The sequence below is a fragment of the Acinonyx jubatus genome, chromosome B1 (genome assembly GCF_027475565.1).
Source record: "Acinonyx jubatus isolate Ajub_Pintada_27869175 chromosome B1, VMU_Ajub_asm_v1.0, whole genome shotgun sequence".
In the NCBI taxonomy this organism is placed as follows: Eukaryota; Metazoa; Chordata; class Mammalia; order Carnivora; family Felidae; genus Acinonyx; species Acinonyx jubatus.
In genome coordinates, this window is record NC_069382.1 from 161431297 (window position 1) to 161444700 (window position 13404).

General features: G+C 39.1%; 1 protein-coding gene and 1 long non-coding RNA gene across 2 annotated transcripts in view; both read left to right on the forward strand.

Annotated features, from left to right (window-relative positions):
* Positions 1-13404, forward strand: part of TEC (tec protein tyrosine kinase) — a 125722-nt gene that overhangs the window by 26424 nt on the left and 85894 nt on the right. The window contains exon 2 of the mRNA XM_027056367.2: positions 9728-9913. Within this exon, the coding sequence (XP_026912168.1) occupies positions 9776-9913 (138 nt within the window). The 5' untranslated portion in view covers positions 9728-9775. The remainder of the gene's footprint in view (positions 1-9727; positions 9914-13404) is intronic.
* LOC128314551 (uncharacterized) lies at positions 12091-12989 on the forward strand. The gene is made up of 2 exons (XR_008296331.1): positions 12091-12130; positions 12196-12989. It is a non-coding gene; the product is annotated as an uncharacterized LOC128314551 (long non-coding RNA).

The following is a 13404-nucleotide window of genomic DNA, read 5'->3' on the forward strand; positions in this document are numbered from 1 at the left end:
AAGATCGTGGAGGTTGACATAGGGAAAGAAATCTTTAGGTTAATGTTGAAAGAACCGTTATTTATGTCTTTTGCAGCTCCGTCAGGAGACAGATTACAGTTTTCGTAGTTTAATGTATCAAAAGGTATGGGCCTGCTTTCTAAATGGTTGAATTTTCTGTTTTTCAGACAGTAATATGGGGAACAAGTGGGTTTCTAGAACGTGAAGCTACTAGAATTTTAGGGTTACGGATTACGTTACAGATATCAGCTTCAGTGTATTAATCTTACAGACGAACGTTGCAGGGCCCTCAGTGTGTGAGGTTGATCACAGTTCCGTTTTTGGTTAGGGCAGAGAAACTTCCTCTATGCTATGAGGCTCACTCGTGTATTTTAACGGGATTCAGGATAGGGATGGACAAAGACCTGTCACGTGAAAGAGACGAGAGCAGGAGAGCTTGCTGGAAACACTGTCACTTCACACATGACAGATGGATGAGACTCTGGCCCGGGCCTCCATGGTGTGTGAGCTCTAAGCTGTCAGCCCCTGCAGAAAAAAAAAAAGAACCTCTTGCATTGGGACAGAATTAATCCTCACGAGCGTCTCAGAGCAAAAAAGGATCCTGTTGGTTGTATGATGATTTGTGATTCTAAGACCCTGCTGATTTAAAATGCAGATGAATGTACTTTTGATATAAGAGGTTTTTCTTTCAAGTCTATCCAGTGACAGTAAGGGCGACTAAAAACAGTGAAGGTCTGAAGTAGATCCTTTCATTGCCTTTGAGGTTTGGCTTCTGAAGTCAATACCATTAAGGCTTAAATTAAGTGAAATCATTAAGTCCTCTAATACATGTTGAATACGATACAATACGTGATTGCTGGATCTTGCCAAATATTGTATTTTCTTGTGCTTGATTTGTGTAAGAGTATTCAGAGGGGAAAAAAACTTGGAAATAGGTTTTTGAGAAATTTCTGTTAAACAGAATGATACATATGTATATACACCTTGTATGTACATACTTATACCTGCATGTTAGCTAATTGTGTTGTGGGGCTATCTAAATATCTGTATTGCTTATTGAAGAAAACTGGATTTGCAGAGTTTCATATAGCACTGGAAAAAAATCAGGCATTGATTTTTTTTTCTATATATAGGCTTGATCTCCCAAGTAATGGAATTTCCAGGCTCACTGAAATATATGATCATCTGTTGACAAAACATGATATTGAGATTAATTGCTAAGTATCACTCCTAAAGAAGTATCTAGCTTGAAAAACGTGTGGTTAGGGGTTGTTTATGAGTGAGAAACATTTCTTTGTTCTGGAGAATGTGATGGACAGTGTAGGATCATAGTGAAGTGAAATTCCTATAAAATACTAAATTTCAGTTTAAACCTCAGACAAATACTGGAGGTTCTCTGAAACCATTCCTCAATTCTCTAACACTTAGCATGGCCTGGATTCCGATATCATTCACTCTTTTCTTTCCAAAGGTTTGTACCATGTGTACTGAATACATATTTTTTTTCCCCATGGAAATGCTCTTTAATTTCGAATACAAATAGAAAAATAATTCTAGTTAAACTTTATTTTAATCTTTAAGCCATATATTTGGAATGCATCTGGTCTATGAAGTGAAGAATATGTGTAATTAAAAGAGTCATTCCTTATTCATCCATTAAAAAGGATGAGATTCTGCCATTTGAATTAACATGGATGGGCCTAGACGGTATTATACTAAGTGAAATAAGTCAGGCTGAGAAAGACAAATACCCTACGATTTCACTCATAAGTGGAGCCTAAAACAAAACAAAACAAAACACCCCCAAAAAACCAATGTGGTAGCCTGGCTGGCTCAGTTGGTGGAACATATGACTCTTGATCTCAGGTTTGTGAGTTCAAGCCCCACACTGGATATTGAAATTAGTTTAAAAAAATAAAGCAAAATCCCTAAAAAATCATGGAAAGAGCCTAAATGTCCATCTGTTGACGAATGGATAAAGAAATTGTGGTTTATATACACAATGGAATACTACGTGGCAATGAGAAAGAATGAAATATGGCCCTTTGTAGCAACATGGATGGAACTGGAGAGTGTTATGCTAAGTGAAATAAGCCATACAGAGAAAGACAGATACCATATGTTTTCACTCTTATGTGGATCCTGAGACACTTAACAGAAGACCGTGGGGGAGGGGAAGGAAAAAAAAAAAAGTTGGAGAGAGCCAAAGCATAAGAGACTCTTAAAAACTGAGAACAAACTGAGGGTTGATGGGGGTTGGGAGGGAGGGGAGGTGGTGATGGGCATTGAGGAGGGCACCTGTTGGGATGAGCACTGGATGTTGTATAGAAACCAATTTGACAATAAATTTCATATTAAAAAAATAAAAAAATAAAAAGCAGTGATAAATGTAAAAAAAAAAGCAAAATCCCTAAAAAATAAAAAAAAATTGAATAAACAAGCAAAAAAACAAATCAGACTTGTAAATACAGAGAACAATCTGATGGTTGCCAGAGGGGAGAGAAGTAGGGGGTTGGGCATACTGGGTGAAAGGGGGTGGGAGATACAGGCTTCTACTTATGGAGTGAATTAGTCACAGGAATAAAAGGCTCAGTGTAAGGAATATAATCAGTGATATTGTCATAGTGATGTATGGTGACAGATGGTAGCTATACTTATGGTGAATTTAGCATAATGTAGAAACTTGTCAAATCACTATGCTGTATATGTTGTATACCTGAAACTAATGTAACATTGTGTTCCAATTATACCCAGAAAGAAAGTCATTCTTCTATAACTAAGGCTATTTTCTGGTCTAACTTCTTTTTTACACTAATGAAATACTGAAAATTAAAACTCATGGTGGAGAGCCACTATAAAACTTGAAAATGACATATTGAACACATGCCATTTTTAACTTTTATTTTCTGTTTACAATTCTGATTAAAATCAAACAACTTAAAAAAAATTTTTTTAAAGTAATCTCTACACCCAATGTGGGGCTTGAACCTACAATCCCAAGATCGAGTCACCATGCTTTACTGACCGAGCAAGCCAGGTGCCCTTAATGTCAAGCAACTTTTAAGAAAGAATTTTCATATGCTTTATATGTGGAAGTCATTATAAATTTTGTTTTAATTTTTTTTTAGTGTTTATTTTTTAGAAAGAGAGAGACAGAGCATGAGTGTGGGAGGGGCAGAGAGAGAGGGAGACACAGAATCCGAAGCAGGCTCCAGGCTCTGAGCCGTCAGCCCAGAGCCTGACGCGGGGCTCAAACTCACGGACCGCGAGATCATGACCTGAGCCGAAGTCGGACGCTTAACCGACTGAGCCACCCAGGCGCCCCTATGTGGAAGTCATTATAAAGGCCAGAACATTAATGCCAACTTTTATAAATATGTTGGTATATCTCTAAGCCATCTGTCAAATTCCATTCATATGTCATTTCTTCACTGAAGTAGTCCACAACACTTTGAAGAGAGGTAATTATTTCCTCTTTAGTGGTCACGTATTAGCAGTTTCTAGAGGCTACTAGTGTTCCAAAACACTTTGCCCATACCACTTTTATGGCCTCTTAATAGATTATATTGTGGCTCTTTGTTTTTAAGTTACTTGTTCCCATGCCTCCCTAGAGCAAAGATCATATCCTGTTCATCTTTGTGATACATAGTTCCTCATACATTATGGCTATGTAATAAATGTCAGAGCACATTGTTACATGAATGTCTGAAGCTGATCCTGTGGGCAAATTAGCTCATGAACTGAAAATGGTGAAAAGATGGATGAGTGCAGAAGAGGAAACATTGAAGGGAAGGAAAAAGGTTGGCAGAGATTAGAGATGAATGAAATGAAAAAGGGGTGGTCAAGAATGATATAGGATATTATATGTTCCAGTTACTATTGGTATGTAACAAACCCCCTTAAATGTACAGGCATTGGGTCCTCCTTAATCTCTCTGTTTTTGTTCTTGAAGCTTTTTTTGAAGAAACTTTCTCAGTCTGTAAAAAAAAAAAAACAAAAAAAAAACCGAATGCAATGATGAATTGGATTCTTTATTCCTATTTTAAAACAATAAAAAAAAGAATATGTGGACCTAGATGAAGGCTTCATATTAAAAACAATTTAGAATACTGTAGCCTAGGAACACATATTGGTATTTGATTATTTTGTATATAATTTCCAAATTGCTTTTTAAAAAATTCTCATGTTTTCTCCTAGCAAAAGATGAGAAATTGTTTACCCACTTGAGAAGCTTGTTATTCACGTCTTGCTTTCGCTAGTTATTATTTCCCTCCGAAGGAGCAAGAAGCAGAAAGGGAAATACTTGCTGGACATCCGCACATCCCTCGTGGGAGAAGAATTACTGCCAGAATATTATCACTTAAAGTGAATCTACTTACATTTCATAGTGAGTAGTGAAAGGAAAAAAAAAAAGCAAACAACCTGATTCAGACATTTTCCTGAAAAATGAAGTGAAAACATGTTTATTCTATCTCATATATAGCACCATTTAGATTATAATTGCTAACTCTTAAAGTATGAACCAAATATTAGTTGTTTCCTTGAGATAAGTTTTCTGATGAAAATGCATGGCAAAAAAATTGACCGCCTTTACTCTATATTTGAACTTGTTAGCACAGTTCTAAAGAGGGTTCCCCCCCTCCCGCCCCCCGCCAAAGGATTAGAAAGCTTTTATCAGTTTCTACAAAGGTGTATCTGTTTGGTAGGATAAAGGCTAAACCACTACAACACAGAAACCATTATATGAAGTTTCTGAAATAAAACAGAAGTATATTCCTCTCTCATCAAGTAGGTTAGTGAGTCTAGGTTGGTGAGGCAGCTCTGTTCCATGAAGTCTTCAGGGGCCATGGTGATACCTTGAATGCATAAGGAAAGTTGAGTCTGTTGTGTGTACTTCCCAGCTGGTACAGGTGAAAAATGCCCCAAATCCAGGGAAAGTAGCTTGTCTTTAAATTGAAGACGGTCCACATATTACTTCTCCACACATCCCTTTGGCTTTAACTTAGATGGCTGCGCCTAACTACAGGGAAGGCTGGGAAACATGTCTAGCTCATATGTCCAGGAAGAAGGATAGCATGATGGGGCAGGTCAGGGGGCAGGGAGGAAGCAAAAAACAGTCAGCCACAGTGTATCTTAGCATCTTAGTTGTAAATCGTGTTTTGATACTTCTTTTGGGTTATTTTATTGTTTTTGCAAACTGCAAGGTCCTCATTTACCAGTGGCACTGAGTATGACTGAAGCAATTCTCTAACATTACTCTCGTTCCTGACTTCCTGAAGACCCTCATGTCTTGAATGTTTCATATTATTGACTGTTGCATCGCCTCGTTCAGCAATAGGGAATGACCAGCAAAGAAGCAGAACCCAGTAATGTGGAAGGAATATTTGATTGAGGCTTATGTGATCAGTGATTAAGGAATATTTGCATGTTCCAACAACTTTTGCTTCTCTCTAGAACCACTGAACTATGAATGTCCTTATGAATCTCCCGGATAGTAATTATATTTGTCAGTGCTTAGAGGTATTGCATATGGTTGGTTGCTTTTCTCAAAACTTTTCTCCATTCATTTCTCTCTCTCTCTCTCTCTCTCTCTCTCTCTCTCTCTCTCTCTTTAACCAGTGGGGAGACCCCACCCTCAATCACAGCCAAAGACCACAGGGGGTCCTGCAGTGTGATACTGAAACCTGTCTTAAAGAGTACATGTTAAATCAATGCACATGGCTGTGTTCCATGGACAAACAGAAACAAGTGTCCTTAGTGCAGCCCTGCTCAGTCTATTTCTAGGTTCCCTTGCCCCCAGTCCAGTGCCTTAATCATCCACCATATGACAGTGGGCTCGGATAGGGCGTACATGACCAGGAGAGATGAGGCAAGTCAGCTGGCCTCTGTAACTTTTGCCCTTTGACCCAGGAAGTCTTCTCTTCTTCCTTTCCCTTCCCTCTGCTCCCCTCCCCTCCCCTCCCCTCCCCTCCCCTTCCCTTCTCTTCCGATATTATTAGTAGTAAGTGACTATGGCTTTACTAGGTATCTTGATGGTTGGATTCCTCATTGGTTCAGCTTCAATAGGTCAGCAGGAAAGTACTCAAAACTTAGAGTACCATTAATCTGGTACTCAGATTTGCAACACTGGACAGAGAATGTAGCTTCTTAGTGGTTTGGGTTTCTCATTTGTGAAACAGTGACAGTTTCCGTTACCTACTTCAGAATATTGGTGTTCAAAGACTAATGTGTTAAGTTTTCCAAACTTTATTTATTTATTTAAGTTTTATTTATTTTGAGATAGAGAGAGAACACAAGTGGGAGAGAGGCAGAGAGAGCATCCCAAGCAGGCTCTGCCCTGCCAGGGTGGAGCCTGATGTGTGGCTCGAACCCGTGAACCGTGAGATCATTGAGTTACATTCTATCTTCAGCTGGAAGTCTACGTGAGGAGAATTTTCCTTTGTTTGTATCTCTGTGGAACTTTAGTAGTTTTCTTTGGCCAAGCTTTCCCATTAACCAACGAAGTATTGAAACAACAGAGAACTTTTAATTGTATGGTGTGGAATGGTGGAGGGAGCCCTTCACTAGGAGTCAGGATACTTCTTCTAGTCTTGGCTTGTGTGCCTTCGGGCAAATCATTAAACTTTTCTGAACCTCAGCTTCTTAATTTGTAAAATGAGTGAGATAGATGATGACTAGCATTTCTTTTCTTTTCTTTCTTTCTTTCTTTCTTTCTTTCTTTCTATATGAAATGTCAGATTGGTTTCCATACAACACCCAGTGCTCATCCCAACAGGTGCCCTCCTCAATGCCCATCACCCACTTTCCCTTCCCTCCCACGCCCAGCTAGCATTTATTTCAACTCAAATGGTATGTTTCTGTGTAAGGCTATTAATACCTCCCATAAATCATATAAATCTATAAAACATCTCCCTTATAAATCCTATAAAATGCATTTAACATATTTTCTACTGCCCCCCATGTTGAGACCTTTTGTGTTCAGAACTACAGGTGAGCCACACCCCATTCATCCATCCTTCTGGGCCTTCCGAAAATCTACCTTCCAGTCGGTAACTATGTTATTACTCACTAGCCTGGGAACTATACGTTTGCATATGGCCTGTTTTCCAGGGCATAGCCTGCTTTTCCCTTACAATCCATTGTTTAAGTTGTCATTTTCTTTCTTTTTTTCACGTTTGTTTATTTATTTTGAGAGAGTGCACGCGCATGTACGCTCATGACTGGGGGAAGGGCAGAGAGAGAGAGAGAGAGAATCTCAAGCAGGGTCCATGCTGTCAGTGCAGAACCCAACTTGGGGCTCAGTCTCACAAACTGTGAGGTCATGACCAGAGCCGAAATCAAGAGTTGGACACTTAACTGACTGAACCACCCAGGCACCCCTAAGTTGTCATTTTTACCCTGCATTGAAAATGTGTTGCACAACGATGAAGAGATGGTTTCTGAAGAAGTGCTATTGACATGTCAACAGTTTCTAAGGGAAAAAAACAAGAGTACTAAAATTTTACTTTAGAAGAAGGAGGACCAACTGAGATGCAAAAGGAGCGAGAGCTTTTTCTTTGACTTCTTAACTTAGAATAACTAATGGGTTAATTGGATCCATCACCCAGCTGTTTTTTGAGAGGCTGCCGTAAACACCAAGAGTGCTGTAGTTAGTGTAAGAGCCCAATCTCTTCCTTTAGGATAGTGACTCTCAAATCTACCTGCATGTTAAATCATGAAGCCCTGGGCCCTACCTCAGACCAATTGAATAAAAATATTTGGGTGTAGGGCCCAGACATTTAAAAACATCTTCCTATGCATTAAAAAAAAAAAATGTTTATTATTTATTTTGAGGAGGGAGGAGGGGCAGAGAGAGAGGGAAAGAGAGAATCCCAGGCAGGTTCCATGCTGTCAGCGCAGAGCCTGACTCAGGGCTCGAGCCCACAAACCATGAGATCATGACCTGAGCCGAAATCAAGAGTTGGACGCTTAACCAAATGAGCCATCCAGGCACCACCCCCCCAGCCCCAGGTGATTTTAATGTGTGCTTAAGGTTGAGAACTATTTCCTTAGGAGCTTGAAATCCAGGCGAAAGTTAAAAACTATACATTAATTGCTATAGAACACGGAAGTCTATGATGAGTGATACAGAGATCATGGGCGCATGAATTGGAAGGCATTTAATTAACTGGAGTCATCAGGGAGGCATTGAAGAGCTGAGCTTTGAGCCAGTGGAGTTTTCATACCAACTACTTTGACGGGGTGTGGACTATTTGAAGAGCAGTGGGAAGGACAGATTGGATGTTAGGTTGTAGCCAGGTTGTGATTGTCCGGTGTCCATATGGGGATTTTGACTTTATCCTGCAGGTGGTAGGAAGGCTTTTGAGGAGTCACTGAGGACTTCTGGTGTATAAAAAAGGCATGAGAACTTGGTGTCTTTGAAGATGGATCCGATGGCAGTGAGGGGTATGGCATTTGAACAAAGTGAGACAAGAGCCCGTGGAAAGAAAGACCAGTTGGAAAGCTGCTATCATCGTCCAGATTATAATGCTCTGAGCTAGGAAAAAGGCAGTGGAATTTAAAAAATAATGATAGTAAACATTTGTATGGAGTTTTCATAATCAGCAAGTTTGTTCTCACGTCTCATTAAAATTCACAATAACCTTGGTGTATTTTGTAAATATTTTGTAAATGAAGGAACTGGTATACAGAGGTTAAATTGTGGTAAGGTAACCTTACTGAAATGCGGGTCCTAACTGGATGACGACAGAGAAGTAATAGGGGGTTGCAAGGGCTCTTCCGGGGCATCATGTTGGATGTGGACGTAGTAGAATTCCTAGTGGCTAACTCAGTGTCAAGGCTCTGGCTGTGCTCTCAGGTACCTCCTTATGTTCTTCACATTGACTTCCGTTGCCTCTGTGGTTTGATGTGCAATGACTTTTTATAAATGTGTGGTGAAGGGAAGGGAATAAAAGGCTGTTGTCCATTCAACTTCTATCAAATAAGAATTTTAATGTATTTTCTGAGTATTTTTGGTTTTCAGATAGTTAAATTTTATTGAATTTTAGAAGGCTTAGTCTCGGTGTGGGGGATCCACATACAGGGCTGACCTTATCCAGATGTAGGTTAGCTGTGACCAGGTAGATTTCCTTTTCTCTTGTGGTTGAGATAGGAGCCATAGGGAAGAGAACTGTGGGTCCTGGTGTAAACATTGGAGAACATCCTCACGGCTGGGGTAACTAGGATGTTTAATCAGGATTACATCCTTATCAGAGCTGGAGATTGACTCCTATCCATCACTGTGGTAATTCATTTTGTTCGCAAATCCACCAGAGCTGTGTACTCATCTGTTTTGTACACCAGGATCCCGAGGCAACTTAAATACCAGCCTAAATCATCCGTGCATGTGATGAAATGCACTTTTTCATCTGAGATATTTGTTTCTCTGCAATCAGATAGCAGAAGAATGTGCCAGAAACCTATGGGATGCTGGGGAGGTACAAAAGGAATGAATCATCATCATGGCAAATCTTGATTAGATTTTCTTATGAAATGCTGGGAGGAGGCGGGGGAAGAAGAGGAGGTTGAGCTTTTGTGCCCTGGGTAGTTTCAGTCCAGGTGCATAGACTAACGTTCACCGGCTGCAGCCATGGTGAGGGTAAGTGCTATTTTGGTAATTTGGAATGAGAACATCTTTGGAAAATTAAGATGTCCCCTTTTATGTCAACTGTTTATCTTCTCATTTTAGAATCCTGGGATCTTCAATGGCAGGAGACAGAGTGATCAGAAGCCCGAGATGAATTTTAACACTATTCTAGAAGAGATTCTTATTAAAAGGTCACAGCAGAAAAAGAAGACATCGCCCTTAAACTACAAAGAGAGACTTTTTGTGCTAACGAAGTCCATGTTAACCTACTATGAGGGTCGAGCAGAGGTAGGAGACAATAAAAATTCATTCTGCTTTCTGCATTGATAATATTTTATAATATTATTTCCCCCCACCCCAAAATCGTATGGAATACATTTTAGGTTAGTGAAGTTTAAGTAATAATTTTTTATCATTTGGATCTGAATATAAAGTTTAGAATATGGTGAGAAAGTCTCTTAATTATGGTTTCGTGTATATGGATATACTTTTCATATCAGCCTACTGTATTAATCCTTTCAAGAAAACATTTCTACGATGGTTTTATATATATATATTTTTAAGTTTATTTATTTATTTTGAGACAGAGAGAGAATGCATGCAAGCACATGTGCAGGGGAAGGGCAGGGAGAGAGGAAGAGAGAGAATCCCAAGCAGGCTCTGTGCTGTCAGTGTGGAGCCTGATGCGGAGCTTGATCCCACATACTGTGAGATTGTGACCTGGAAATCAAGAGTCAGAGGCTCAACCCACTCAGCCACTCAGGCACCCCACCACATTATTCCTTATGAAATCTATTAAGTATATTGTATTCATGGATCCATCCCATAACCTACTGTATTGTGTATCAAAATCTGCTTTAGCTCGTATACACTGTGTCTTTGCCCCTTGCCTTATATGAATAGTTCTTCGTTATTAAGTGCAAATTATTTAAAGCTCGTTAGTGATTTCGTGGATCCGGCATATTGCTGAAGTTGACCTAAAGCAGAACTGCTCAACTTTTTTTTTTTTGTGATAAGCAGCTACTGCAAAGTGCCTTTCATGAGAGGAAGGAGAAGCGGCTTGCTAAAAACCTAGTCAGTGAGCATGTGGCATAGTGAGGTCTTATCAGCTGCTTTAGCCTCTGGGTTTACCACCAGATGAGGCATGTGAATGTATCGTTGCCTCTGGCCGACCATTTTTCTCCTGGCATCTTGGGAATGCGTTATCTAGTACTGCCAGTCCAGCCATGCTCCTCTAGTAGAAGCACTCTTGGATTCCAGGAAATGGATGGAGACCGTATTGCCCTTGTTGACCACATCTGTTATCTAGTTGGTTATAGTAGTTTGCTGGTGATCTTGTTTGGTTTTATTTAATTTAATTTAATTTTATTTATTTATTTATTTATTTTATTTATTTTATTTAATTTTATTTTATTTAATTCTTCTTTTTCACCTAGAGTGCCTCTCTTAGATTGATTGATTTACTGTTTTTGGTTGTTTGTCTTGTGTGTTTTTGTTTGTTTGTTTGTTTGTTTACTCCCACTGATGTCTCTGTGTTTTTGTTCCCCTAATTCAGAGAGAACGGCATTGTTTCTTACTGGTTGACCTTAACTCTGTTAATTTCTGTTGTGGCTTGTCATGGCGACTTGTGGAATTCTTCTGCAGGTTCATGTAATATAGGACTAAAGTCCTTTATCCACCTTCTTAAATCCCTGAAATGCTCAAGACCCAACTTGAAAAACTCTTTTAGTGGTAAAACTTGGCCTGAGATGAAGTTATTTTTAGTCTTTGTTTGTCCTAGTTAGTCAGTGTCATTTTTTTTTTTGCATGTGTGTGTGCAGAAATATTAATGTTTTTATTTTTGTATGGTATACGTGCTATATTTCATTTATTAAATCTGAAAAATTTAAAATTCCAAAGGGTTTCAAGTAAGACCAGAAATAAGAATTTTTATTTTATTTTATTTTATTTTTATATTTAAAGCTTATTTATTTATCTTGAGACAAAGAAAGTATGCATACATGCCCAAGCACAAGTGGGAGACGGGCAGAGAGAGAGGAAGGAAGAATCCCAAGCAGCCTCTGTGCTGTCAGAGCAGAGCCTGATGCAGGCTCAAACTCATGAACAGTGAGATCATGACCTGAGCTGAAATCAAGAATCAGTCACTTTAACTGAGCCACCCAGGTGCCCTGAAAAAAAAAAAATTAGAATCTACAATAGATTTTTTAAATATACCTTTTTTATTTTATTTATTTATTTTTTATTTAAAAAAACATTTTTTTTAACGTTTATTTATTTTTGAGACAGAGAGAGACAGAGCATGAATGGGGGAGGGGCAGAGAGAGAGGGAGACACAGAATCTGAAGCAGGCTCCAGGCTCTGAGCTTTCAGCCCAAAACCCGACGCGAGGCTCAAACTCACGGACCGCGAGATCGTGACCTGAGCTGAAGTCGGACGCTTAACTGACTGAGCCACCCAGGCGCCCCTAAATATACCTTTTTTAAAAGTTTATTTACACGGGGTGTTGTATGGAAACCAATTTGACAATAAACTTCATATATTGAAAAAAAAAAGTTTATTTATATTGAGAGAGTGAGCAGAGGAGGGGCAGAGAGAGAGGGAGAGAGAGAAATCCAAGCAGGCCCCGCACTCTCAGTGCAGAGCCTGACACGGGGCTGGAACCCACGAACTGTGAGATCATGACCTGAGCTGAAATCGAGAGTCCCACCGCTTAACCGACTGAGCCACCCAGGTGCCCCTAAAATAGATTTTAAGGGAAAACAACAAATTTTTGCTGTATAGTAATTACTTGTTATAATTTGAACGTAATGTAATAAGTCTACAAAAAGAACAGAAATAGAACTGTGAGAGTGGTAAAACATGGTAGTTTCTTAAACAAAAAAAAAAGCCTCAGAGCCAGTATTATCTGCTTAGAAATATGGACTGATACAATTGAAATATGTTGCAATTATTAAGTCACTTTGAAGATGATAAATATACAAGGTTAAAAGTGCCCTAATTATTTTAGATTAAGTGGAGTAAAGAGAAGAGTGGAACCCTTTTTATTTCAGAACCTGGCCCATGTCTTGTCTGGGAGCAGTCTCAGCCACTGTGAGAACCAGAAAGGACAGAATGAGGAGGTTGTCACAACACTTAAATACTCAGCTTTGGGCATTCAGCATCAGGGTCCACCTCCTTTCTGGCTGCTAACTGGTCCAGGGAGCCTAGTCCTGCTTTAACCTCCACTCTGATGAGCTGGGCATGTTAATCCCTCCTGGATTCTTTTTCTCAGGGACAGACGTTCACTAGCATATGTAGGACTTTCAGCTTGAAACATGGTTGCAGATTTGTTTGCCTCTCACAGTTAAAAATAAATCATTGTCCATATTAAAAAGCTGGGAATTTTAAGAGAAGAATCTGAATTTTTGTAAAAATAAAAGTCTGACAATACTGGGCTGAGTTTCTGCATGACAACTCTCTGCCTGGTTTCTAGGTAAGCCTCAGAGTGCCCCACTTTTGTGTTTCTTCCCTGTTTCGGTTAATGTGCTCAGTTCTCTGTTTTCTATGGATAAATATTCCAGTTTCCATCTCCCCAGTCCTAGAAGCACTGATCCAAAAATGTCTGTGACTTGGGTAACTCATAAGAATCAATAGGTATCAATATTATATATTTAAATATATATATATGTTTAATACCTATTGATTATATCGATATAATTATATTATAATATATATAATTTATTATATAGTAATCATATATTGATTGTATATGTATATATATACATATATATACATATACG